Source organism: Contarinia nasturtii, unplaced genomic scaffold (genome assembly GCF_009176525.2).
Source record: "Contarinia nasturtii isolate CC-2019 unplaced genomic scaffold, AAFC_CNas_1.1 Cnas_scaffold_350, whole genome shotgun sequence".
Classification (NCBI taxonomy): Eukaryota; Metazoa; Arthropoda; class Insecta; order Diptera; family Cecidomyiidae; genus Contarinia; species Contarinia nasturtii.
The window spans coordinates 935,932-962,647 of NW_022197705.1; the positions used below are offsets into that span (position 1 = coordinate 935,932).

Consider the following 26,716-nt stretch of genomic DNA (forward strand, 5'->3'; position numbering starts at 1 on the left):
TAAATACTAAAAAAAAAGAATCGGCACCTACAACTAATGCATACATTACATTATTAGTGCAGATATATAAGCAACAAAGGCAGTTTTTAAATCAATTAAATAAGATAAAAATTAAATGTGCACACAAGCTCTAAATAAAATTACATGAACAGCAACAACAACATTTAAAATAGGATACTATTAATGCGATGCGCACGGTGAATATTCTCAGTGACAAAGCACATTCACATTCACACAGACTCTACAACAGTTCAATGTTTCATTGCAAAAACTTATATAGTTAAAACAGAAAAAAGAACCAAATGAGATAAATTTGAAGAAAAAAAAAACAGCAAATTTATTTGGCACAATGTCAGAACACACGTTTAAATTACAAACCATAGAATTCCAATAGAAAATAAAAACCGCTTTTTGATTGACATTCATTTAGGTTTGTAGAGTTTTATTCAGTGTGTCCATAACATATAGAAATAGCACTAAATAGTGTCGATATCTATACTATATTGGTCCACTATATATGTAAGATATTCCGCAAGACACCGTAGCTCACGATAGAAGTGAGTGCGGACGGCAAACATGTTGACGCATACACACAGTTCTTTCTACTGCCGCATGGCAATTTGTGATTTTTTCCGTCTACACTGGCTTCGATCGTGCGATACGGTGCCGTGCGGCAATATCTTTCATATATAGTGGACCGATATAGTATAGATATCGACACTATTTAGTGATATTTCTATATATTATGGACACACTGGTTTTATTTTACAAACTGTACCGTTTCTCAACGTTTTACCGAAAATACTATTTTGTTTTTCAAATATAAGGTGCTTTCAATCCAATCAATATTAAGTCCTATTTAAAAGACATACATGTGCTTTGTTAATTACAAAATATTTCACTTGCACAAAAAATGACTACTTCAAATTCAATTTTAATTCTTGGAATTGATAAATTAAATAAACAATATTTTTCAGAAAATTTGAAAAAAATGGACCTTTCATTTTACAATCTTCAATCCCAAGAAATGTCACTTTCTCCAAAGAAAATAAACTCACTCAGACGAAGTGTGGAATGTTTTCTTTCTTGCAAATATAATGATTTTCTTTAGAAAATGTAATTACCTTTTCAATAAGGAAGATTTAAAGAAAAGATTCTGCTACAAAAAGTTATGAATGTCACCGTTAGCATAAAATAGGAGAAAAACAATTTTGGCACCCAATTTATCAAACACACACACACACACACATGCAAATTAGCATCTCCCGATAAGTACATACAGAGAACAACCAAATTGAAAAACCTGTAGTTCATAAAACAGTCATAGCGAGTAAAATAAGCAAACAAACAAAAAACGAATATCCCAGTAAACTATTACAATCACAACAGTACTAAAGAAGAAAAAAAGCAGCAAATAAAATTTAAATGAAGCAGTTAAGCAGCTTTAATAAAGAAAAAAGTTCATTTTGTCTGGTTTTCAGTCAAAACACTGGTTTAAAATGCCGCCGATTTTGTTTATAGTAGGATCATTATAAATTTTGTTGCTAGCAAGAGCCGGAAAGCAGCTGAATTTGTGACGAATTTGCAACGGAATTTGTCGATTTATTATCTTAAGTTAAGTGCTAACTAGTACACTATTTTTGTTACATAAACCAATTTTTAGACATGAATATTTGATGAATGGGTGCGCGGTAATGAAAAAGAAAATGAAAAAAAAAGCCTTGTCGGCTTAGATTTGATTCAAAGCAAACACTTTGCGCATTTCGAAACGAAGAAAATGAAGAAAAGGACGATGACAACAACAATTCAAGTCAATTTTAACACAGTGCATTGCCTTTTTCCCTGACAAAATGAATGTTAATGTTATACTCACAAAAAGAAATTTACTTAAAAGAAAAGAAAATTAATTACTTCTTTAAAACAATAAAAATGATATTGCATTCTGAACCATAAAGCACACACCCACATTGAATAGAACGTGATTTTGCGGAAGGGGACGACGATAAAAGAAGAAGAAGAAGAAAAAACAAAAAGATTTTTGAAAACAAGAGAAAAAAATAGACGTTCTTAATTTTATGGGAACGCATGTACACATAATATGAATGACGGAAAACAAAATTCATATACTGATTGAATTCGTATCCAAACACTGTAAAATATTTCTCTGGAACAAATTTAAGAAACAATCACATTTAATCAAGTAAAAAGCTATAAGTCTCTAAGAATATTTGAATGATTTAAAAAAAAAAATGAAATAACGTTAATGGGTATATAAAAAAAATACACAGATTACAGATGATGTTACTAAAATAAAACAAAAAAAAAACGACAACAAAAGAAATGTGAATGAATATTCAATAAAGATAATTGAAAAATTGGATGTTTCAGCGTTTTGTTTCTATCTTTCATTTTCGTGTGCATTTATTTTGATTAAGACTAGATCCAGGGGACAAATCAAGAGGTAATATTGCAATCTACTCAATTATTCCAGCTTGTATTATTGGCAGCTCTCTGTCTCTAAATTTGTTGAAACTATTTTCATGGCACCGCATTATGTGTGTACATCACGCTAGGATAAAAATGATTTGATACGAGCACAAAAAAGAAAACAAAAAAAAAACTTTTAAAACAAATGATGTGATGTCGTCAACGGCAACAGCGATGACGGCGGTGGTAGAATGCTCACGGAACAGAGAATTTTACCATTACCATTTTTCCATTTGTTGATTGTGCTTGCTGGAAAATGAAGCGGTAATTCATCATATTATTTTTCTATCTTCTGTGTTTTTCAGGGGCTGCTGCAATTAGCACTTAATTCTTTGTGATTCGTCGAGTAGCAGTTGTCAATGGCAATTGAAAAATCGTGTTCGCAAATTAATGAATCTATGTTGCATTAGCCTATCTGCGTTTAGTCAGTTTTTATATGAGTTGTATGTATGTGACTCATTCAATCGCTTAGTCTTTGCAATGGTATTCAAACATTTTCTATTCAAAAACTGTACGGGTTGAACGTGTGTGTCCCATTCTCTCACTGATGCACAATCATCCATACACCGATGACTCTCTAGTCGTATTTTGTACACAAAGTCCTCTATGTTTAAGATACGAATCCGAATATCATCTTCATTCACCGCCTGTCATTCCATTTTACAATTCACGCTCATTCGAATAAAACATCAATCCATGTTATGTGTGAGTCTTTTTTTCTTCGTTGCGTTCAACAACAACAACAACACACAAAAAAAAATCGCTTAAAAGCATTTTGAATCCATTTGACGTAGATGAGCATATTGTGTTTGTGTGAAAAACGTTCGCCGCAACTTTTCCAACTTTTGCTATGAAAGCCGAAATGAGAGAAAGAGGCAAATGCACACCAACACCACCGAAATACATTTGGAAAATTGATAACGATGATGACTGCGATGATAATATGTGGAGAGAGAGAGAGAGAGAGAGAGAGAGAGAGTAAACGAAAAAAAACACGTACACACACATAGCGTTCCTTTGGCACACGTGCAGATGTGCATTAGTGTAATTGGACACTAATCGAGATGAAACATTTTCGTTGCCCCGCGCGCGCTCTTTTGCTCACCCCGTTTCGCGCCAAATGCTCTATGGTTTGATAGAAATTTCGATGGACAGGAAACAAAAGTAATGATGCAAAGTTGACAGCTCTCTCTCATTCGCTCGCATCGGTATTCATCATCATGATAACACACATTTCCAGCACACTGACAAATATAGCATTAGCCGAATTGAATTAGAAGACGTGTGCATTTTATTTAATTACAATTCGAAAATTTTCCATAGATTTGCACGTGATTCACTCACTATCGCATTGAGAGATTTTGAATGAATTAAACGGCGAAGAGCAAAGGGCATTTACCACATCATACACTTTATGTTGGATTTTATACTCAATCGAATATAACCAAAATCTCTAATTTTCATGTTACCATCAGCAGAGCTGCTTAATGGTCCATTCGATGATTGAAATTTATTAAGGACTTTGTATATGATTTAATTAAAGTTAAAAGGGTCGAAAATTTACAAATTAAACAATTGAATTGATTTAACGCAAGTTTATTTGTTATTCTGTTGAAATTTTGAATGGAATATATGTGATTCTAGATTAGTCAATGATGAATTGAGTTAGATTGTTATGAAATTCGACATTCAATAGTGGGGCGATATATAAATAAAGTTTCAAAACAAGTTGTTTCGATAAATTTTTCATAAAGTCAACATCTCATTAATAAATAAAAATAATTTCGTTTGAAAGAAAAACTCTGTGACAATTTTGAATTAATTGAAACAGATTTAACGGCGCGAAGTCATTGAACGCAACATAAAGTATTGTTCACACGCACACTTTTGACAGCTAATCATTTAGCCTTAAATGTAAACAAAAAGCGTTTTTCATGCATTGTCATGAATGCAACTGTCCAAGTTTACATCGTGTTTATTTAACTATTGAAAAAATTTCGCTTATTCGACAAAAACATGGATTCCGACGATAACTGTTTAATTATAGACGAAAGTGTGTCAACAACCTCAAATCAAACTCGTTCTGAATCAGATGAAAATCAAAACGGTGCTATTAACAATAATGTGAATAACAAAGAAAGTGATGTTTCAAATGCATCGACACCAAAGCCATCTGACGAAACAAGCACGTCACGTTCAAAAGAACGTAGCGGTACCGAAAAATCGAAAACCAAAGAAAAAACCAAAACCACAACACCATTCAAAGAGAAAAGGCGCAGTTCATCGCATCGTGCACACTATATTCGCCTGTCATCGTCGGTATTGAAAGAAAAAAAATTGCACGTAAGCATAATAAATATAATGAATATAAATGAAATGAATGAAAACTGAGACATTTTTTCTAATATTTTAGATCATCGCTTACAAGCATCAGTTGTATAACATGCACTTTTCACTAAAAGGAAGCCTACTGATGGGCGAAACACCTTCAGCATATCCAACACCACCAGCATTTCCCGATCTCAGTTTGACACAATTGCTGCATTGGCCTGGAATTAAACTTAACATTAGTTTCGATCATTTCATATTCAATCATGAGATTAAAGACAATTGTGAACGTGACATTGTTTTCGGCGAAGAAATTTTGGTGAATATTGACAAGGAAACGAATCCATCAGAAACCAGATACCTTCAACAAGTACCATCTAGCAAAACGTATCCAATGGTGTCTACAGAATTGATGGAAACATACGTAAAAACGTTCATGGAAGCTGCACCGCATTATGATGTTGCCCAATCAAAGTTGCCCGAAATTGAACAATCGTTTGGAACAATAATCGATGACATTTCGAGCGTTGGAGAGTCTATACAAACCCGAGTAACGCACTCGCGTTTTTTGAATGGCCAAAAATATTTCCGCATTTTTGACAATGAGCCGCCAGAAAACGTCAATGCTGTCGGAGCATCCACCGCTTACAACAACAACGCCAATAAGAATAATTTGAAGGTTAGGTTGAGAGAAACAATAAACCCCGAGGTCCTCTTTTGGATTACTCATTGCCAATTCACATCTGATCAAATTAACCAATGGTATCATGATTTGAATGATTATTTCGATGGTTTATTAGTCAAACGCAATATGGCTAAAAAAGAATTGTTACGAGATCGATTCAAAAAGTGTCTCACACTAAAATGTGAAAAATGCAACGAAACATTTGATGGTGCTCTGTGGTCAGTAAAACTAAAGGATCACATCAAACAAAAGCATTTGGTCGACGAAGATTGGATCTGCGTAAAATGTTTGCGATCATGGAACCAATATGAATTGTTGCAAATGGGATGGAAACATGACTGTACAACTGGAAATTAGTTCAAAAACGAGCATAAATCAAACACGATGTTGCCAACCATTTTTTTTCTGATCAACTCTGGCCATTAAGTACCAAACCATATGCATATAATATGCAACAAAACGTCACTCATACATACATCATTTAGGAAACCAAGATATTTAAAAGAAAAAAAGCGATAAAGATAAACACTTAACTTTTTTGTACCATAAATATTCATCTTCATTATTTGATTAACAATTTTAGTACAAATTCCATGTAATGTCTTTAAGTATAATTCCAAAAAAACGCTTCGTAAATGAAACCAAATCAAATTAGACTATATTTAGGGAGTTATAAATAAAGAATAATATTTAAACTACAAAACAAAGTCTTCGTCTCTTTCATCGTCTTCGGGCTCAAAATCCTCATCTTCATCGTAGTCGTCTTCAAAGCGTAAGATTTTCTTCTTCTTTTGACCAATTTTTTCAGTGGCATCTTCGAGCTTCACTTCGGCTTGACTGGATCTATGATGAAACACGAATGACACACACTTTGACACATCCCAAGCTTGGCTGAGTATATTATCTGGTATGCCCCTGTTATTTGAACAGTGAAACCAATTGGCCAAATCTGATGTGCAGTCCGAATCAGGGGGCGGTAATTTCATCTGAACAGTATCCACACACCGTTTACACTTGAATCTGTTTTAATTGAAAATAATAGGATTTTCTTTATTGTAAGTATGATGTTATTTCGGACTGACAGAACCTTGAATTGAGGTAAAAAACATTTATATTTTCATTCCTGAAAAAATCATTCGTACAAAAACGTCGTGAAAAATTTCACTCATACGTCGTAGAATTCTTTTGATTGGCTAGTTTAATGAAGAGAATTCCATAGGTTTTTGTCGAGAAAATTTTATAAAGTAAAATTCTTTGAACTTTCTAGGGTTTTTTGGCCAAATTCTTGCCCCGTAATTAATTTTAATCTAAGTGTAATCGAAGACCTTATTAGAATGAGATATTGGAAAATTCTTTCGATTTGGTAGAGTCTTTGGCGAAAAAATGAGATAAAATGGAGTTTCGAAAATTAATCTTCCTCTTCCCTAGAAATATGACCTCGCACACTACTACAGTTTTCAAACCAATGAAAAGCGATTTATTTTGAAATGGTTGAGATTTATATCGATCGTGGATAAATTATCGTCGGTCATTTACTCAAAATCACTCTTGAATAGCATAATTTCCGTATGGGATGCAGACTTTTTCAGGAATATTATGAATTTTTATATGTTTGATATCAATTCAAAGTGCTATCATTTAAAAAGAGCCTATTTTGGCCAGACTTACATTGCATGAGTATCCGATACACAATTTTCATCCAAACTGAACAGATCACGTAGATCATCTTTTGTAAAGTGACGTTCACCATTTTCTTCGTTGTCAACAATTGTGTTTGATAATGCCTTCTTGTGGGCCTGGCGTTGAAAAATCTTCTCTTCAATGGTTCCCGTCTGAAATGATATAACCACCCATTGATTCGAATAACAGTGATAAAAATTGATGTAATATTACCGCAAGAAATCGATAAATGAAGCATGGTTTCGTTTGACCATCTCGCCACACTCGTGCCATTGCTTGATCATCGTTGGCCGGATTCCAATCTGGATCAAACATGACCAATCGATTTGCGCCGATTAAATTTAAACCGCAGCCACCAGCTTTTGAGCTGAGCATGAAAACGAATCGATCTGAGTCTGGATTATTAAATTCGGTGACGACTTTGCCGCGTTTTTTAATTGTCATTGTGCCGTCTAGTCGTACATAGCCATAACCACGCTTGCGACAGAGGCGTTCAAACATATCCAGTGTTTGAGTGTAATTTGAAACCAAAACGATCTTATCGTTTGTGTTTGATTTTATGCTGGCGAGCATAATGTCAAGAAGCATTAATTTCCCGCTTAAATCTGGCCGAAGTTCTCTGGAAATGAAACAATATAAGAATCGACAATAAAAATAAAGACAATTTTATTATACTTTTTGTTGTATCCTTCGGGCAAATACTTGGCAGCATTTTTGAATCCATCGGTTCCATCGGCAATTTTATCACCGACTAAATCTGGATGATTGCACAGTTTTTTCAGATTTGTGATATTTGCGAGCGCTGTCAGAGCGTTTGGACTTTTATCTTTGCCTGTTAAGATTAAAATAAATAATAATAGTTGAAAATCTTGAAATGAATATTGTTCACTCATTTTGTTCCAAATTACCCAAAACAGTTTTTCGAACACACTCCGATTGTAAGAAACTTCTATAAATATCGGTTTGTACTTTGCTCAATTTAACACAAATCACCATTTCGAATTTGACCGGCAAGTATTTCGTGAGAATTTGATTCGTACGACGTATCAGACACTGGTTCACAATATTTGTGAGTTCGGTCACTTTTGCGGCCGCCTTTTCGCGTTCTTTGTCGGTACAGTTTGCATCGTGACCTCGTAATATAATGTTCTCATAATTGCGTTTAAATTCCTATAAAAAAATAGATGATTAGTTTTTATGAATATTTCCATGAAAAACGAGTAAGGAAAGTGTGGTCTTTACAGTTCTCGTTCCAAGCATTCCCGGATTAACAAAATGGATCAAGCTGTAGTATTCGGTAAGATCATTTTGTATGGGTGTACCAGATAATAAGACTCTTCGTTTTGTTTTTAAACCCATCAGAGCGTTGTAGGTTAGATTTTCACAGTTTTTAAGGCGATGGCCTTCATCACATAATAATAGACCAACTTCAGATCCGGTTAGAATTTTTTCATAGTTTCGAAATGTTTCATAGCTTATTATCAAAACGGGACAACCGGTGCGTGCACTTTGACTTGCCATAAACTGTTCGAGACCTTTTATTGTTGTTTCTTTCGACGTATTCTCAACGGCAAATGCATTCACACGGTTGCCCAGCCATTTTCCGAATTCATTGTACCAATTTTTCACCAATGAACTCGGGCACACAATGATCGCTTTGACGATAGTCGGTCTACAGTCAGGACCTTGTCGCAATAATGTCCAAAGTAGCGTTATGCATTGCAATGTTTTACCTATAAAATGCACAAAATAGTAGTTTAATTGTCTGTTTATTGACATACTTGTCAAATGACTAAATGAACTGAAACTCACCCAAGCCCATCTCATCAGCCATGATGCATCCATTAAAGTCACCTTTTACACCGGTCACACACTCGAACATAAATTTAACACCTTCACGTTGATGTGGTCGCAAAATGTTGCCAAGCACTAAATCAAAATCGATCGAACAAATATTTACAAGACTTTTACACAAGTTACAAAAATTAAAGAACCAAAAATATTTGCCAGTCTTACCTGGATCAACCACGACATGGACCAAAATTTTCGTTTTATCTTGCATCAATTTTTCATGTTCAGTGGCTTTGGTTTGTTGATCGGGCGGTGTGTAAAGCACCAGAGCATTACAAGCATATGGATCATGAAGTGCTCGTCGAATAAGAGTTCGGGGCAAACCAAGAGAACGATTACTATTTCCATCAGGTACATAATCTGGAATGGGTACTTTGAACGGTTTACTCAATAATTTGGCCACCAATGCTTCATATTCGCTCATCGACTGTACTGGTCTTATTGTCGGTGCAATGCAACGGTTTTCCTTTTTATCTTCGCGACATTTTCGTTTTGCATACGGCGACTCAGACAATGGACTTTTGAATGGTTTCGAGGTACTTTCGCTATTTATTAAACCATTGCTTGTGTTTAGCGGACGGTTCAATGACAATTGGCTCGGTGCATAACTCCGTCTCTGTACAATTGAAATAAAAACATTCATAAAAATCGGCGATAATTTAAAGAAATAAAAAAATTCATACCATTTTATTTGTGTTAAATACACAACAATACAATTGTTTTGGCACGTAGTCGCGTGCGATATTATGTTAAATTGATCATCAGCACAATACCGTTAGCACATTTAAACACAGCGTGCATTCGTTTGGTTGCGATACAAAATTGAAGCCTGTACGTACTTGTTTTTGCTACTGTCATTAACGCAACAAATGAACTATAAACAATGATATAAAAACAACAATTATAATGTTTTGTACAGTAGCTAATAATGCTACAGTAGCTAGTAATGATGTGTTCCAATAATTTTGGAAATATTTTATGATTAACACACGATTGAATTACTTTGCGACTAAAGAAATACAGTTTTCAGAATAATTACGATGAAAGAAAAATGCGTCGGAATAGTTAGACGGTGTGCAAAGTAATGTTTCGTCTGCATAACTGTCAAAACAAAATCGTTAAGTATGAAACCTCACTTGGTTGGCGTTAAGTAAACGTCAAATGACAGCTGTAGTGTCAGAATGAATTTTTATTTCGCTCTTTTCTCTGCATCCAAAAAAACATGAATGGTGAACAAAACAGAATACATAATAAACAAAAATTGATTTAATTTTAATTTATTAATTTCGTTCAATTGTACTCCGGAGAGCAACGACAGTCCAGCCCAAGCGTTTAGTTTCTGTATCTCTTTTAACAATATTATAAAAAAAGCAATAATTTTATGTGATTGTAGAATCTATTTCTAAAGTGCCACATGTTTACATATATCGATTACTAATTTGTTCATCATTGTGTGAGACACACATTGCCAACGGGTCATCAAAAAGATAAAAAAAAAACAAAGTCGCCAAGTTCAATTGAATTTATATTGTAAAAAGACACACTGTCAATTAAAACGTGTTATTCGCCATAGCAAAAATACTTCGAATTGCAAAGAAAACTACATTGCTTAACCAAAACATGGCATTTACAACGAATACAAATGAATCGAATTCCATTCCGTAAAGGATATATGGATATTCAATGGAACGAAATTCAATTAACAACATAACTTTTCTGTATTCCACGAAAACATTGAAGCAATCAACGAAACAAAATGGCATTTAAAGATTTGCTCATCGTTCGAATCATTGCCAGTATTCCATTGAAGGTAAATGTTAAAAATAAAGAATTAATTTTGTTTTTAATAATAATTTCTCGTTTGTATTGTAGATCTGGACTTCATCAACTGCAGCACTTCTGACATGTTTTATCGTATATTGCTTTTACGGTTATCTTATAGCATTACTTCTATTCACTTCCACTGTATTATGTATGTTTTCCATTTTATTTAAATGATATTTCATGTTGTTTAACACGATTTCATTTGTTTTGCAGTTGTTTTATATCATGTTCAAGATAATTTATTGTATCATCCCGAAGTTCCACAACATTCACGAATCTATGTGCCAATGCCATCAATGTACAAAATGCCATTTGAAACAATTCATATTCGTTCTAGTGACAATGTCATGTTAAATGCCTTTTGGATTAGACATCCCGGTCAAAATGGAATGCTTGTACCCACCATTGTTTATTTTCATGGTAATGCCGGAAACATGGGGCATAGGTTACAAAATGTCACCGGCTTGTATTTCACTTGCCGTTGTAACATTTTGTTGGTGGATTATCGAGGCTATGGGCTCTCGACTGGATCGCCAACTGAACGGGGATTGCGGGCCGATGCTCGAGCTGTATTTGATTATTTGTTCACACGACACGATATTGATTTGAATCAAATTTGTATTTTTGGCCGTTCCCTAGGCGGCGCAATCGCAATTGATTTAGGTAATTTGTTGACTTTGTTCATTTTATATTTATTATCATCATGATTGACGTTTCATTTATTGATTTAGCCTCTGATCCGGAATATAATCAACGAATCATGTGTGTTATTCTTGAAAACACATTTACAAGCATTCCAGATATGGCAGCCGAATTGATTCATCCCGGTCTAAAGTATTTACCATCATTTTGTTTTAAAAATCAGGTATGAAAAATCATCCGAAAACAACTATCAAACAGAATTAACGGAAACATTTCTGCATTTTTTTACAGTATATGTCTGCATATAAAATTCACTTCTTTTCAACGCCGTGCCTCTTTGTATCAGGTCTGGCTGATACCCTGTAAGTATTTTCAAAAACTAAGACTTAATATCAGTTAGAATAATGATTGGTTATGTTTTCAGTGTTCCGCCACGTATGATGAGTCATTTATATTCAAAGTGTGGAAGTTTGCGTAAGGAATTGTTACAAATAGCAGGTGGCACACACAACGATACATGGACTGGAAGTGGGTAAGGAATTTCTTCTGATTTTTACCTATTTTCATTTTGTGCGATCTATATATTTATTTTAATCAAACCATTATCTTTTTTTGTCAAATTTCAAATCAGATACTACAATGGTTTGATCCGATTTTTGATGGAATGCAAAGAGCAACGAGGCCCACTCCAGAAACCGCCTACTCGAAACAAAGAAGACTGGCCAAAAATAGAAGAAGTCTAAGTATCTCTAGTAAAAGTTAATATTTAGATAGGAATTGAATGTTAAATTGTATCGATACCATGTAACCAAAATGGTAATATTTAACACTAACAATTTAAGGGCTACTTAATATCCATATACATGTAAATGAAATCGATTTGATTTGAGTGAAGGATAAAGTAGCAAAGAAATTTCATTACTAGTAAAAATGGCATCGTGATACGAATGGGCAATTGAGTGATTTGATTTGTGCTTTGCTGTTGATGAAAATCGGAAAAGTGTGCCTTTGCATTTTAATTAAATATTCAGTTCAGTTTGTGTTTTTAAAATAATTATGAGTATTGAGTACACAAAAATTTAAGTTGGCTTTTAAAATAGACTGATCAGTATATGTACTATGTGAAAATGTAAATTGGATCTTCTCTGTTAATGACCTAGTTAATCAAATAGCTCCTAAAACTGTTCAAATTAAGATTTATTTTTAAAAAGTTAGAATAAGCTCTCTTCCATGAGTTTTCTTTTTATTTATACCTCTGCCATTAAAAAAACACCTCACATATTGATTTTTGAAAATGAGATTAATAAATAAATTGGTTAATGCAAAAAAATTTAGGCATTTTTTCTTTCTTATTTATTTGTTGAATTTATAGAAGCATATTTTTTATAAATATTGTGCCATTTCAGATCGTGGAAATAATGAAAAATTGTAAATGTTACAATAATCGATATGTTGAAGGCACGTGGACGTATAATTGTACTGAAAAATTAAATCTCAAGGTGGAAAATGGACGCAAACAACGCGTCAATGCAAATTAATTGCAGAAACAGAATAAGGCAAACTGCAGGAATGGGTATTCCAAACAAAACATTCATGATGTCTATATTAAATTCATCCTTTGATTTATGTATTTAATTGCTCCACTTAATTATGACCGTACATTTGAATACACGTATTTCTTAGCGTGTTTTTTATTCTGTAAAAATCTGTCCTTGGAAATTATACTTTTTTATATCGATCATTTCAAAATATGCCAATTAATTCAATGCGCATTTACATTTCTGTTCCGATTAATTGATTCCACTTGCATATGTTTGCTTTAGTTGAATTTCTGATTCAGACAAATTCATACGCATTTATCATTTTTCTATACAAAAATAAAATAGTTATTCAAAGATACTGTTTCTTGACATCTTAAATCTGCTTTTTATTATTTAATTGAAAAATAAATACTATTAATTTCAACAAACATTTTTTGTGGAAAAAATTGATAAAAACTTGTTATCAAACAAAATGATGATCACACCTGAAAATATATTTAAGCGCGTGAGTTATGTGAAAATTTTCGCATTTTCATTCCTTTCCCTTATCATTGGAGTTGTATTTGCTGGAATGTTATTGCCAAGAATCATTCGATTTGCCATGAAATCGGTAAATGTTGAAATTTTTAATTTTTTCGCTTCGAAAAACAATTGTTTCATATAAATGTGATTGAATATAGCAACTTCGTTTGACTCCTGGAACGCAAACACGCGATATGTTTGTAAAAGTTCCATTTGCTATCGATTTTAACTTGTATTTATGGAATGTTACCAACAAGGATGAAGTCATGACCGGTGCAAAACCCATATTACAAGAAATAGGACCATACTATTTTGAGTAAGTATTAAATTTCAACTACAGCTTATTAAACAATATTTGAAATGAAAAAAATTGTCAACATTTGAATATTTAAGTCGTTTAACGATCTGTGTGATTCAAGTTCCTTGAAAATTTCAGTCTTTTTTTCTTTCAAAAGATCTTTTTTGTTGGAAATTATATTGAAAAGGAATTTGGTTTTTAATTCTGAATCGTAGGGAATATAAAGATAAAATCGATATTGTGGATGACAATGAAGAAGACACAATTGAATATGACTATCGGAATACGTATATATATCATCCTGAAAAAAATGGTCCTGGTTTGACAGGCGAAGAAATAGGCAATTTTTTTTAAATATTCTTCTTTTTTCGTGCTTTTTTGCATTTTACATTACGATTGCATTCATTGGAATTTTTTCTTAATATTACATTTCCTTTTTAGTAACTGTTGCTCATCCATTGATTTTGGCAATGATTCTAGCGATTAATGTTGACAAAGAAGAGCTTTTACCATTCATAATGACGGCTGTTAATGGAATGCTGCGTAAACCAACCGATATTTTTTTCACTGGCCGTCTATGGGATCTACTATATGATGGAATTGAAATTGATTGTTCATCGGATGCATTTGAAATAACGGCAGTTTGTTCGGAATTTGACAGTGGTGACTATAAAGAAATTCGCCGAATCAATGACACTACATTTAAATTCGCGTTCTTTGGCTTCACAAATGGAACTAGTATTGGTCGCTTCAAAGCACTTAGAGGCAAGAAAAATATTCGGGATATCGGTCGAGTTTTAGAATTCAATGGTGAAAGTGAAATGGATGCATGGTTTGAAGATGAATGTAACCGCGTCGATGGTACAGATGGTACTATATTTGCACCATTTTATGAAAAAGAGGAGGGTTTTTCAATATATGTACCTCAAATGTGTCGAAAATTATTGCTTGAGTATCAACGACCATCAAAATATGCTGGTATTAAAACAAATCTCTTCAGCTTAAGTTTTGATGTTTCACGATATGGGTCGCCAAATTGCTATTGTCGCAGTGACGAATATTGTCCACCAGAAGGTGTATTTGATTTATTTCCTTGTTCCGGTGCACCAATTGCAATTACAAAACCTCATTTTTATGAAGGTCAGTTGAATTTAAATGGAATCAATATTCAATTCATTATTATCGATTTACTTGATTTTAATGTTTCATTAGTTGATTTGGCTGAACGTGAAAAGGTGGTCGGTTTGAATCCAATCGAAGAAAAGCATAATTTTGCCTTGAAATTCTATCAGGTTAAATGGTTTTCAAAGCGGTTCTATGCATTTTTAATGTAAAAATAAATAATTAAATATTTCAGTTTGCCGGAGCCCCGGTTTCGGCGATCGGCCGAGCTCAAGTCAATTTTGAAATAGTCCCTATTGAATCTGTTGACATGATGAAAGATCTTCAAAAAATGTATTTACCATTGCTGTGGTTCGAAGAAGGTGTAAATTTGAGTAAAAAATATACCAACCTATTGTTGCCACTCATTTTGTAAGTTTATTCATACGAGGGTCACTATTTAAGTTTTTTCAAAAACATATATAAGACAATGGGGTTTCATCGAAAATGGTTTTATTGTTTTTCAAAATATTCGCCATGATGATCAATACACTTTTGCATTCGCTCGAACCATTTGTCATAGCATTCATGCCACTCCGAAAGTGATATCTCCAAAACGTGTGTTTTGAACGCATCAACTGCTTCTTCGGGCGATGAAAATCGTTGACCACGCAGTTTATTCTTCACGCTCGGGAATAAAAAGAAATCGTTGGGTGCCAAATCAGGACTGTACGGCGGATGACCCATTAAATCGATCTTTTGACCGGTCAAATAATCGACTGTTTGATGAGATGTGTGAGAGCTCGCATTATCATGATGAAGAATTATTTTGCGACGGCGTTTGTTTTTTCTTATTTCATCAAACACTTCGGGCAAACAAATGGTGGTGTACCAATCAGAATTGACGGTCTTACGATCCTCTAGTGGAACTGTTGCCACATGACCATTTCTCCCGAAAAAACAGGCGACCATTTGCTTCGAAGTGCTTCTTGCTCGAACAACTTTTGTTGGGTTATCTTCACTTTGAAAGACCCATACAGTCGACTGCTGTTTAGTTTCGGGCTCATACGCGTAGATCCATGATTCGCCACCAGTGACGATAAAATACACGGATTTTGAAACACCACGATTGAATTTCTTGAGCATTTGTTTACACCAATCGACACGAGCCTTTTTTTGAGCGATTGTCAAATTATGTGGTATCCAACGAGAGCAAATCTTTCTGACAGCTAAATGTTCATGTAAAATCTTAAATACGCTGGTCGCACTAATGCCCAGGGATGCCTCAATCTCGTGATATGTTACATGACGATCTTCCATTATCATATTTCTGACAGCATCGATGTTTTCTGGTACAACAACTGATTTTGGACGACCTTCGCGGAACTCGTCGATGAGCGATAGGCGACCGCGCTTGAATTCGTTGTACCAATTATAAATTGTCCGAAGACTTGGTACTTCATCGCCAAAGGCCAAATGAAGTTGATCAAAACACTGTTGTTGTGTCACACTCAATCGAAAGTGGAAAAAAATAATCGCTCGAAAATTTTCACGAGTAAAATTCATTTTTTGGCTGAGACGCAATTTACATGTTACGGTAAACAATACAAATAACGATCGAATGACAAAACGTTCTGAGAACGTTTATGCTACAAAATGTTAAACTTAACGAATATGACAATGGTTTGCATCGGGCAATACTAAAACATACATATTGAAGAAACTTAAATAGTCGCCTACGTATTTCTGGTCCTTGTCACACAAGTTGATCTGTTAAATTATACCTTTCTTATATTAAAACTTTAGCGGGTTGAAATTTCAAAAAATTTTGAAGTTCGGAGGCATTCTCGGCGGTATTGTTGGATTAGGTTTCGGTGCTGTCGCGTGTTATATGCAGATGGATGACAAGGATGAAATCAAAGACGATTTATCCGCCAAATCAGATACACAATTAAATAATCCAAAGGTACAATCGATAGAGGTCGTCAGTAATGAGTAAAAGAAATTCTGCATCAGTAGATTTCTAAATTCAACAAACTATTCATTTTTATTATTCAGTAACTTCAGTCAAGAGCTTAAAATTAAAATATAAAATTATGTAGAATTAAAAGATTCTGTATTATTGCTTTTTATTCATATGTAACTGAAACTTCTCTAAAACATTATTAATAAAGTTGCCATTATTCATTAGATAAATTTCACAAACAAACCCCAATTGATTTTGTTGTGTAAAGTCGAAATTGTGTGTATTTTTCATTTTGACTTTAATTTCGGTGTAAATAACTATGAAAATTCCAGAATTGACAGACGTTATTTTTGACGAATTCATGGGGAAGAAACTTCGTGGATATTGGCAACGCATTACAACAAAAAAACTTTTGTCAATTTTGGATGCACTTGAGTATTTTTTACGATTCAAAAATAGATGAATATCTTAACGACAATTATTTCAAAATTTTATCACTCTAGTCTTTGGACCGTATATATTTCTGGACTCTTACAGCAAAGCTGATAATAAATACATGTATTTATCCCAAATACATCAATTCAGATGCTGGAAGAAGTCCGGTTCACGAATACCAAGCTTTTCCTTAAGATCAATAATTGTATACTTCATGCGAAAATATTCTAAAGCAAGCGGGTCGGTTTTGATCAGGTCAATTAGTGCCTTTTCTAGAAGGTCACATCGCTCTGGTAATGTTGACATAAGGTTAAAACCACCCTGTAAACCCAGCTGATAGAAGTGCTCAAGCACCTTATGGATATCATTGTATGTTTTATCTGCTTGCTCAGTTGTATATGCAATAATCTCATTTTTGGCCTTTTCAAGGCTGCTTGACATACGCAGTCGAGTAGCGTCCACATTTCGATCGATTATTTCGCCAAGCATTTTTCGCGCATCAGTTCCTGATACTGTTTTTGCTTCACGGCCAACTATATTTGGGGCATTTTCATCAGTCGATTTTGAGGGCGATGACGTATTAGTGTCTGTAAACAAAAAAAAATTTTGAAGGCCAAACAAAAAGATGTAATGAGAATGCTTACTTTTAATGTCCGTGAAAAATGACTCGTGGAATGTGCTACGACGCTTTCGTCCCATTCCCATATTCATTCGCACGTTGCTTAATGCAGTTGTTGGTGTACTTAGAGCATTGCTTGCGTTTTGAACCTCAATTGTAGATTTAGATGTGATTGTATCTAAATTCGAAAAAGACATTTTTTAAGTCATATATCACTCAACTGAATAAGAAATCTGGTCGGACTTACTTTGAATGTGCCCACCAAACGATTCGAGAAATGTGCTACGCTGTTTACTGTTATGCATACCAAGTGGTTTTCTATTTTCAAGTTGACTATCTGCGATTCCTCTCTTCTGAGCACCGTCAAAATCTGTAACTATTACTTTGACACCAGCATCAGTTTGTTCGACTGCTTCAATTTTGGGTGCAATTGATGGCTCTAATGAAACTCTGGGCGTGCGTATTAAGCGAAGCTCAGATCGATTTCCATATGACATGCGACACGGTGTGTCAGCCAGAGAATCCATGGAAAAGTCGTGAATTTTATTGACTGGCATCAAATCGGCCCAACTATCTCGACGTTTTGGCGTTGAAGCTTCTGCGGTGGCCACATTATTGTAATGGCATAGATCAACAAATTTGGCAAATGAATCTCGGCTACCCGATCGTTGCGATCTGGCCGACACATACATTGGTGATTCTGACATCGAGAAATTTTCAGTTTGTTCGGGTAGTAAATTCGGAACTGTACCAAGACTCGGAATGAAGGCAACTCTCACTACCGTGCTGTCATGTACTCGTTTTGTATCAAGCGGTTCCTTCATCGAACGAAAATCATAAGAAATGACATCCCCTTTCAAATTGCCAGCCACACAAAACATGCCACACGGTGATAAGCAAACGGTTGACATTGGATGTGGTTGTTTGTATTGCTGAACCTTTAGACGCTTACCTATTAGAGACAAAAATCATACCAAATAAAATAACTGTTTGCCTAATGGCGAAATATACGCAAATCAATAACTCACGCAAATCAAATACATTGATGTTACAATCGAATCCACATGATACAAATAAGTCTTGCGAATCGTACATGGAAATATCACGAATGGGCGCATCGTGTGCTGTTTTCTCGTAGAATAGCTTCTTTTTTGTTTGAATATCCAACATAGTAATGGCACCTTCGTACGAACCGACGGCCAATGCAAACTTTCTGGCCGGATGAAAACGTACCAATGTGGAACTATAAATTTTTCAAATAAAAAACGGTTTATTAGGCCCTGCATTAGAATAGATTGGAATGAAAATTTTTGCATTTGATTTAAAGCACATGAAACAGCTTACATTCCACTCAATTTGAATGTGTCGGTGCGAATGCCAGTTTTGAGACCATATAAATTAATGTCGGCACTATCGTAAACGGCTGCCAAATATTCGTCCGTATTTGAATAATCCAAACCAATTACACTGTTTCCCACTCGATCCGGTTTGAATTTGTGGGGCAAAAATTCACCGCTCGTTACATTAAACAAACGAATGAAACCAGTAGTCATGCCAAGTGCAATTTCTTCACCATTAACTTTTGCGATTGCACCGCATGATACGTCGTCAACTTTTCGCTTCTTAATGCGCTGAATTGCATCTTTTCCATCGATGTTTATTGTGCGCAGTAATTCAAATCCAAATTTTTTATTGAATTCGACGAAACAATTTTTGCTTGGAATAACTTGAAAGTCAACTGCATCATTCGCAACATGCGAATACGAATAGGTTGAATTCAGCGTGGGGAACGATAACCACTGTGTATTCTTTGCTGTTGCAATAACATCAAACATAGTGTCACTTTTTGGCCGATGCTTCTGTTCTTAGCAAAAAAAATTTACTTTATTTTTAAATACGCATTACACGAAAATACAAAACGTAAAACAACATAAATAATAACCACAATTCAACATTTAAAATAATCAATGAATGAATTAAAAAAGTAGAATCGAAATACATGGATGGAATGAACGATGTAAACGGTAAAAATGTCAATCTGTTTCTTATAGAGATAGCACATTCAAAAATGTTTTACACTGATTCAACATTGGAATTTTGTTGAGTTTGAACAAAAATTTGACAGTTCGGCGTAAGAGAATGGGACATTTTTTCGTCAGAAAACGTTCAGTTTCATTTCAAATTATCCGTTCAGTTTATCAATCATAAACAAAGAAAATTGTTTTTTTTTATTCAAGAAAAATCAAAAATGTTCACAATTTGATTTCTTTAAAAATGAAAAAATCACATTATTCAATAAAAAATATAGCTTCTTCTTCTAAGAAATTATTCGCAATGAACAAACATATCAGTCGACTCGAGTTAGAAAAAATCCCTGTTACTATCACTGGCAACACTGTTCCCATTCAATTGAACGGAACATGTGTGTAAGTCTGTGTGTGGGATATTTCCTCCATTTCTCAATCGTATGTTATATTTTTGTGTATCTTGGTTAACATTGCACATCGAATGTTTGTATTTGTGTGTGTCGTGTCAAAATTGAATTTCTTTGTAAAATACCACATATTATATGAGCGAGAAACGTCAACATTCACTTGACTGTAATTATATGAACGAAATAATTTTTTGTTGCTCGTCCCTCAATCAATTTTCATTGCACCAAAGAAAATAATTAGGTGTGTTTTATTTTTTTTTAAATGTTTAATTGATCAGTGAACAAATTGGTGACGACACATCATTTATAAGTTATTGCGGGCACAACAGAATAGCGAAAAAAAGGGACAATATATAAATCGCATTTTTTTAATGTGAGAATTACCTTTGCACAAATATCAGTGTAATGTTTGTTTGTGTGTGCTCAATTTAGTGATAAATAATTTTGTGTGAATTCAATGCCAATAAGAACAAAACAAAAACGATTCAATCACATTTGATAGTAAAAGTTGTAATAAAAAAATATACTAAAAAGTGTTTGCTTCAATTTGGGGACGAGCATAGCAATAAAAGATTTTGTGTGTGTTCGTATAGAGACAAAAAAAAATCGCATCATGAATCGTACGGATGGGTTAGTACGACGAAATAAAAGTCGGGCCACCACAGAAAATGGCACTGCCGAAGGAAATGCTTCATCAGCCAATAGTGTAGATGAAAATGATGTGATCATCAATGACCGCGACAATGATATTGATGACACAGACTCAAAAGAAACAAGGCTCACACTAATGGAAGAAGTTTTGTTGTTAGGTTTAAAAGACAAAGAGGTAAATATACCTTTGTAACCTTTTTCACCATAAATTTTCCCTTCTTAATATGAAATTCGCAACATTTGTTCTCAATTCAAGAGAATTTCGGATTCAGTAGCAATAAGAAAATATACATCTAGCTCAACATCAATGAAAACAATCGATCGATAACTCGACCTAAATTTTCTATAAATTAAGCAAAACAAATGAGAAATTTAATTGAAGCCAATCGAAAATAAACACATAACGACCATTTGACACATCAGAAATGTAAATATGTGCTAACAAACTCATATGGATGGCTTAATGATTTGGTGACAAATTTAAATTTATCTCACTTTTATTTGAACATATGTATTCACTTCGTTCTTATCGAAATTGTATTTGTGATTATAGGTGTTATTTTCGTGAAAAAAAAAATCTGCGATTGTTTTATTACGTCAAGTCGCTGAGAATTCATGTGTATGTACAACACATTGCAAAAGATTGATTCAATTGAGCCAACTTGCTAAGTGTTTGTTCAAATGACTAATTTATTGGAGCTATTTTGTCCACGTTCAATGTATATTATCACTTCAACATGTATATGTGTGAAATCTTCTTCGGTTTTATAGATTTTCTACGTGAGTCTTCAATTCGAATCGGAAACGTGCGTGATAATCAATATGTTTTTGCATAAATTATTACCCCCTTCATGGCACTTTTTATTTACACGATGCATTGACCGTCGGTCATTCATTAAAAGCGAAACTTTGTTGTGTTTTTTTAGACAAGAACAGCACAAATCATAACCTGTTTGAAGTAAATACCGTTTGTTCTCACAGAGTTGTATACAATCTTAGAAGTTTCATTAACGATGTTATTACAGCACATTATTCACACAGTCTATCTCTTTCTTCCTCGGCTACATATTTATCGCATATCGTCATTATTTTGGTCCACATAAAACGCAATTTAACGTAATGCACAACACGAATAACGTTACCGTACTGTTTATATGTACATTACAAATCCGTGACATTGCAAGAGTACGCTCTCGTACAAAAGTAGAGATTCACAAGCTTTATAGCTATTTGGCATTTGCTAAAGCTTCTTATAGTCTTTATCTTTTGGTTTTTTTGTAGTGAAGTTATTTCAATGGGTAAATGGTGCATTTGAATTTATAAATACTTAAGTAGTTAAACGACATGCACGCGATATCAAACAAGAGATTTCAATTGATTGAGTGGGCGGCCATAATATCAAGCCTTTAAAAGCTAACCAAAATCATCTTAAACATCCATAAGAATGCATATTTTTTCAATTAACGGATCAAAACTTTCGACCAGCAATGTACGTCTAAACTTGTTGATTGTATAGCGTTTGAATTGCACCGATATCAGCATATCATATTCTGCATTGCATACTTTGTTCCAATTTATTTATGGGTTTTTGCTGAACGTGAACAAAAATTTGTACTATCAAAATATTTATAGTTGTTGATGTTGACGTTGTAGTAACAATAAAACGTTTATGAACAAACATACTAAATCGATGAAATGGTTTCCGATGATAAACCCACAAAAGAGCTTATAAAAATATTTAGTTCCTGCTATGAATGTTTCGAACAAAGCAATTTCTTATCATTTCTGTACATCCGGAAATGAATGAAAACGAATTTGAATTTCATATCACTAGAGCTTCCGACGCTCTTAGAAACCTTATCATAAACAATACCTAATTTGAATAATGTTTTTCTATTCCTCTCGTAGGGTTACACATCATTTTGGAATGATTGTATATCAAGTGGCTTGCGTGGCTGCATTCTCATTGAGCTTGGTCTGCGTGGCCGAGTCGAATTGGAACGAGCTGGTATGCGCCGAAGAGGATTAACATCGCGTAAAGTGATTCTCAAATCTGACACACCGACTGGTGACGTATTGCTGGATGAAGCATTAAAACACATTAAAGAAACTGAACCGCCAGAGACTGTTCAAAGTTGGATCGAATATTTGAGCGGCGAAACATGGAATCCATTGAAATTACGTTATCAATTGAAAAATGTGCGTGAACGCTTAGCCAAAAATCTAGTGGAAAAAGGCGTATTGACGACGGAAAAACAAAATTTTCTACTATTCGACATGACAACACATCCGCTCAGTGATAATGTAGTAAAATGCCGTCTAGTAAAAAAGGTATATAGTTAACAATTAAATGTTTGGTCAAGAATTTAACTAATTCGATTTTTATTTTCCGTATAAATCAGATTCAAGATTCTGTGTTGACCAAATGGGTGAATGATCCACAACGGATGGACAAACGAATGCTGTCACTAATATTTTTGGCGCATGCAAGTGATGTTCTAGAGAATGCATTTGCACCATTAAATGACGAAGACTATGAGCTGGCCATGCGTCGAGTTCGTGAACTACTTGATTTAGACTATGAAAATGCGGCAAAAGCAAGCACACAAGAAATTATGTGGGCTGTGTTCATGGCATTCACGAAGTAAACAAACAGCAGTTAGGGACAAATCAAATCGATGTATTTTTTAAATTGGATTTTTTCTGTTTTTTTTTCTCTAATTTCATCCTCTTTCTATATTATATTGTTAATTTGCCACTGAATAATCCCCGATTTTAAAGATAATAATCACCTTCATAGAGTAATATTATAGTTAAAAACAAGATGAAGAATACTAAGAACACGAAATAACGCTAAACTTCAACATAAGCATTCGAATATATACTTAATATTTGATGATTATTTGTTTGGTAGATGAAATGTTAGTTTTGGATTCTGTTGTTGCAACAACACAGAAAAAAAAATCACCAAAATATGTTCGATTGCTTTTATACTATGAATAAACTTTTTGTTACGTGTGAGTTTTACATGTTCATAGCACCATTGTGATTTCTGACCGATTTTTCAACACATTCACACATACAAAATAATCCTTTCACTTGCAGGGATTGTCATGCGAACAAAAAAAAAATTGGAATATTTGTGAAACGCAACAGAATTTGCAAACAAAACGAAACGGACAAACTGACATTTTCAAATGTAATTTTATTCTTTTTTTTAAGTTATTTCAACTAGTCCTGGCTGAACTATAAAATATCCAGAAAAAATCTACAGATAGAAAGTAAGAGACAGTCGTATAAGTTGAGATACATTTTTCGTAGTTGAATTTAAAAAAAAACACACACAAAAATGTTTAATTGTTCGTTTTATGTGAATGAACTTTAGATTATAACGTTCAAAAGAACTAAAAAAAAATATCTAACTCTAGAGATTTATGTGGCTGTCTTTTACCTATAAACTGTCAAAGTAACAATTTTGAAAATTAATTTTTCGTTAAGTTAAATTTGAAATATTTTTATTTTATCAATCATTTATTTTGAGGGTTAGAGAAGCAATAGGAACGAACGGAAAAGAAAAAAAGAGCAGAAATTGTGTATATAAATAGGAATATAAATTAAAAAAAAAAGAGAATAAATGGAAAATTTGAGATCAATTGAGAGTATAATTCAAGCCAACTCTACGCCAAGTCATGCAACGATTTAAAATTGACTTTTCTTTCGAATATACATGAATACGATTAAATAAAACGATTTTAAAGAAAACAGCAACAGAAACACAAAATGCAATTTTCTATTTTTCATAATAGGATTTAAAAACGAGTACTATATCAAACAATTTAGTTTTTAATCAGAGACCGAATTTAATTCCATTGATACGAATTAAACATTTGGTTTTTATTTTCGACATAATAATTTATGCAGTAATTAGTAAACATTCGCATCCAATTGCAAAAATGTCATTCATTCCGCTTAATGATTGTTGGTTAAAACAGAAAACAACACATAACAACGGACATTAGAAGTATGTTTTCTTTTTTAATTTTAGACGCGGTTAATTTCAGATTAATTTTTAGTTGGACATTCAAATATTTCGTCATTGAATTATCTATTGCTTTTTTTTGGAATTCTGACATTCTACTAATGTAATATTATATATGAGCCTGTATGAGTTGTCAATATTTAAAACTTAAGATTATTATTGCATACACACACTTGAGACATATTAACAGAGTCTGGCTGATAATAAATATACCGTAATGTGTCCAGATTTGTAAACGTCTTTGTATACAAAATCAAATTTCCGAATGATTGAAAACCAATAAATTTAATAAATGTAAACAATAAAACCGTTTTTCTTGTTTCGTTTTCCAATCAATTTCAAATATTGTTGCAGTTCTTTCGTTTTCCATAAAAGGCAATTCAATGTTAAATCGTGATTTGAATAAAAATAAATGTACTGAGATATTATGCATTTTATTTGATGAGATTCAATTAGAATCGTTTTCATAAATTCTTCAACCATCTTTATTTGCATGTGATATATTTTGAAATCATTGCCATTTTTCGATTTTGATCCCATGATTGTGAAAACTTTTATGATAGCCACGATTCATGTATCGTATCCTCTTGAAACTTGGCCAGAATTTTCGACGAAGTCAAATGACCTTCAGCATCTATTGTAATTCGAGTGTTGATTTTCTGAAAACAATACGAGACTTTAATACTTGCATTTATGTATAAACTTATTTTTCACTCATTTTAAGCTAAAACAAATACATCGCAATGAAATTCGACTATATGTCACTTGAAGACAAAGTTAGTGCCCAAAACATATGCTGTTTGTATGCTTTAAAATCTTCCTTCGTCAATTGGATGGATTTTGTGATAAAGCATACATACACTGGCATATAGTTTAATAATCGAACGGCGAATTATACAGCGAAGTGAGCATCAAGTATGTTTTTGTGAACTACATAATGTGTACCTTGTGCAGTCAAGTAGGAAAATCGAGAAACTTGAGCTGAATACCAATTTTAAACCATAAAACTCCGAATCATCGTTGAACGACCATTGGTGAAATGTTTTCAATTTTTTTTTGCTCGGTAAAATAAATTTCCAAACATTTTTTGATTTTCGGAAGTGATGAATCCATACGTAAGTGGTTTTTGCAATTTGCCTTCGGTAATTTAAAACCTTGCCTGCTTCACAGCTGACCACAGGAACAGCACTATATACTCATTGGTATATAGTATAGCAAGAGTACATGTAGTTGTTTGTTTACTTATCCGTTAAGATTTGATTTCTACATGTAAGTCTACCACATCGTACATCATTTGAATGGTTATGCGCTTCTGAAATGTACAGATTGATCGAAACGTGCGCATATAATCTTTCTTTTCTCATTTATTCATGCAAATAAAATCAACAGGCGAGAATTCCTTCCTACGGTAGCATCATTCTCTGCACTTTTTTTTCTTTTTCAAAGCATTAATAGCAGACATAAGTCACTCCTTTGGCAAGATTTCCTATACACAATAAAGTCAGTTGTTTTGCTGGGATAAAAACCGAAAACATATAAGGTCATGAATATTATGTACCTAAGCCAAAGGCATGGCTAATGTTGTGCGTCTTCTTTCCAACATGATTTTGTGT

The 26,716-nt window shown here is 33.6% G+C and overlaps 6 protein-coding genes across 7 annotated transcripts; 4 read left to right on the forward strand and 2 right to left on the reverse strand.

The window, feature by feature from the left end:
• The first annotated feature begins 4,416 nt into the window (after positions 1-4,416).
• Positions 4,417-6,175, forward strand: LOC116338124. Its single transcript, XM_031763197.1, has 2 exons — positions 4,417-4,830; positions 4,901-6,175. The coding sequence occupies exons 1-2, from the start codon at positions 4,504-4,506 to the stop codon at positions 5,855-5,857; spliced, it is 1,284 nt and encodes a 427-aa protein (XP_031619057.1). The 5' UTR covers positions 4,417-4,503; the 3' UTR covers positions 5,858-6,175.
• LOC116338123 (DNA repair and recombination protein RAD54-like) lies at positions 6,030-10,085 on the reverse strand. The gene is made up of 9 exons (XM_031763196.1): positions 9,715-10,085; positions 9,197-9,647; positions 8,993-9,109; positions 8,423-8,913; positions 8,089-8,350; positions 7,856-8,012; positions 7,394-7,799; positions 7,169-7,332; positions 6,030-6,520 (listed from the first exon to the last, which is right to left on the reverse strand). Exons 1-9 carry the CDS (start codon positions 9,715-9,717, stop codon positions 6,196-6,198), a joined length of 2,376 nt encoding a protein of 791 aa, XP_031619056.1. The 5' UTR covers positions 9,718-10,085; the 3' UTR covers positions 6,030-6,195.
• Positions 10,086-10,224: 139 nt separating this feature from the next.
• LOC116338023 (protein ABHD13) lies at positions 10,225-12,803 on the forward strand. The gene is made up of 7 exons (XM_031763049.1): positions 10,225-10,841; positions 10,904-11,003; positions 11,069-11,518; positions 11,587-11,720; positions 11,789-11,859; positions 11,922-12,029; positions 12,129-12,803. The coding sequence occupies exons 1-7, from the start codon at positions 10,788-10,790 to the stop codon at positions 12,238-12,240; spliced, it is 1,029 nt and encodes a 342-aa protein (XP_031618909.1). The 5' UTR covers positions 10,225-10,787; the 3' UTR covers positions 12,241-12,803.
• A 681-nt stretch (positions 12,804-13,484) lies between these two features.
• Positions 13,485-17,155, forward strand: LOC116338186 (sensory neuron membrane protein 1-like). The gene is made up of 7 exons (XM_031763294.1): positions 13,485-13,648; positions 13,719-13,876; positions 14,074-14,198; positions 14,300-14,998; positions 15,071-15,150; positions 15,216-15,391; positions 16,766-17,155. The coding sequence occupies exons 1-7, from the start codon at positions 13,511-13,513 to the stop codon at positions 16,956-16,958; spliced, it is 1,569 nt and encodes a 522-aa protein (XP_031619154.1). The 5' UTR covers positions 13,485-13,510; the 3' UTR covers positions 16,959-17,155.
• LOC116338185 lies at positions 17,072-20,079 on the reverse strand. Of its 2 annotated transcripts, XM_031763292.1 has the most exons (6): positions 19,979-20,079; positions 19,324-19,838; positions 19,008-19,222; positions 18,227-18,931; positions 18,005-18,157; positions 17,072-17,947 (listed from the first exon to the last, which is right to left on the reverse strand). In XM_031763292.1, the coding sequence occupies exons 1-6, from the start codon at positions 20,039-20,041 to the stop codon at positions 17,502-17,504; spliced, it is 2,097 nt and encodes a 698-aa protein (XP_031619152.1). In that variant the 5' UTR covers positions 20,042-20,079; the 3' UTR covers positions 17,072-17,501. The 2 variants fall into 2 exon arrangements, with proteins under 2 accessions (XP_031619152.1, XP_031619153.1); XM_031763293.1 differs by having other exon boundaries at positions 19,324-20,026.
• Positions 20,080-20,520: 441 nt separating this feature from the next.
• Positions 20,521-25,410, forward strand: LOC116338163 (Golgi phosphoprotein 3 homolog sauron). The gene is made up of 3 exons (XM_031763253.1): positions 20,521-21,239; positions 22,973-23,395; positions 23,467-25,410. Exons 1-3 carry the CDS (start codon positions 21,027-21,029, stop codon positions 23,710-23,712), a joined length of 882 nt encoding a protein of 293 aa, XP_031619113.1. The 5' UTR covers positions 20,521-21,026; the 3' UTR covers positions 23,713-25,410.
• Positions 25,411-26,716: the final 1,306 nt, after the last annotated feature.

Coding starts and splice junctions, on each gene's coding strand:
- LOC116338163 (XM_031763253.1), top strand. CDS start 21,027: ATGAATCGTACGGATGGGTTAGTACGACGAAATAAAAGTCGGGCCACC. Junction 21,240..22,972: donor TAGGTTTAAAAGACAAAGAG/GTAAATATACCT, acceptor TTCCTCTCGTAG/GGTTACACATCATTTTGGAA. Junction 23,396..23,466: donor AATGCCGTCTAGTAAAAAAG/GTATATAGTTAA, acceptor CGTATAAATCAG/ATTCAAGATTCTGTGTTGAC.
- LOC116338023 (XM_031763049.1), top strand. CDS start 10,788: ATGGCATTTAAAGATTTGCTCATCGTTCGAATCATTGCCAGTATTCCA. Junction 10,842..10,903: donor TTGCCAGTATTCCATTGAAG/GTAAATGTTAAA, acceptor TTTGTATTGTAG/ATCTGGACTTCATCAACTGC. Junction 11,519..11,586: donor CGCAATCGCAATTGATTTAG/GTAATTTGTTGA, acceptor TTATTGATTTAG/CCTCTGATCCGGAATATAAT.
- LOC116338123 (XM_031763196.1), bottom strand. Junction 7,333..7,393: donor TCATTTATCGATTTCTTGCG/GTAATATTACAT, acceptor ATATCATTTCAG/ACGGGAACCATTGAAGAGAA. Junction 6,521..7,168: donor GTATCGGATACTCATGCAAT/GTAAGTCTGGCC, acceptor CAATTAAAACAG/ATTCAAGTGTAAACGGTGTG.
- LOC116338185 (XM_031763292.1), bottom strand. CDS start 20,041: ATGTGCTATCTCTATAAGAAACAGATTGACATTTTTACCGTTTACATC. Junction 19,839..19,978: donor ACATCGTTCATTCCATCCAT/GTATTTCGATTC, acceptor TGCTAAGAACAG/AAGCATCGGCCAAAAAGTGA. Junction 18,932..19,007: donor CATCAATGTATTTGATTTGC/GTGAGTTATTGA, acceptor TGTCTCTAATAG/GTAAGCGTCTAAAGGTTCAG.
- LOC116338124 (XM_031763197.1), top strand. CDS start 4,504: ATGGATTCCGACGATAACTGTTTAATTATAGACGAAAGTGTGTCAACA. Junction 4,831..4,900: donor TGAAAGAAAAAAAATTGCAC/GTAAGCATAATA, acceptor CTAATATTTTAG/ATCATCGCTTACAAGCATCA.
- LOC116338186 (XM_031763294.1), top strand. CDS start 13,511: ATGATGATCACACCTGAAAATATATTTAAGCGCGTGAGTTATGTGAAA. Junction 13,877..14,073: donor ATAGGACCATACTATTTTGA/GTAAGTATTAAA, acceptor TCTGAATCGTAG/GGAATATAAAGATAAAATCG. Junction 14,999..15,070: donor AAAACCTCATTTTTATGAAG/GTCAGTTGAATT, acceptor ATGTTTCATTAG/TTGATTTGGCTGAACGTGAA.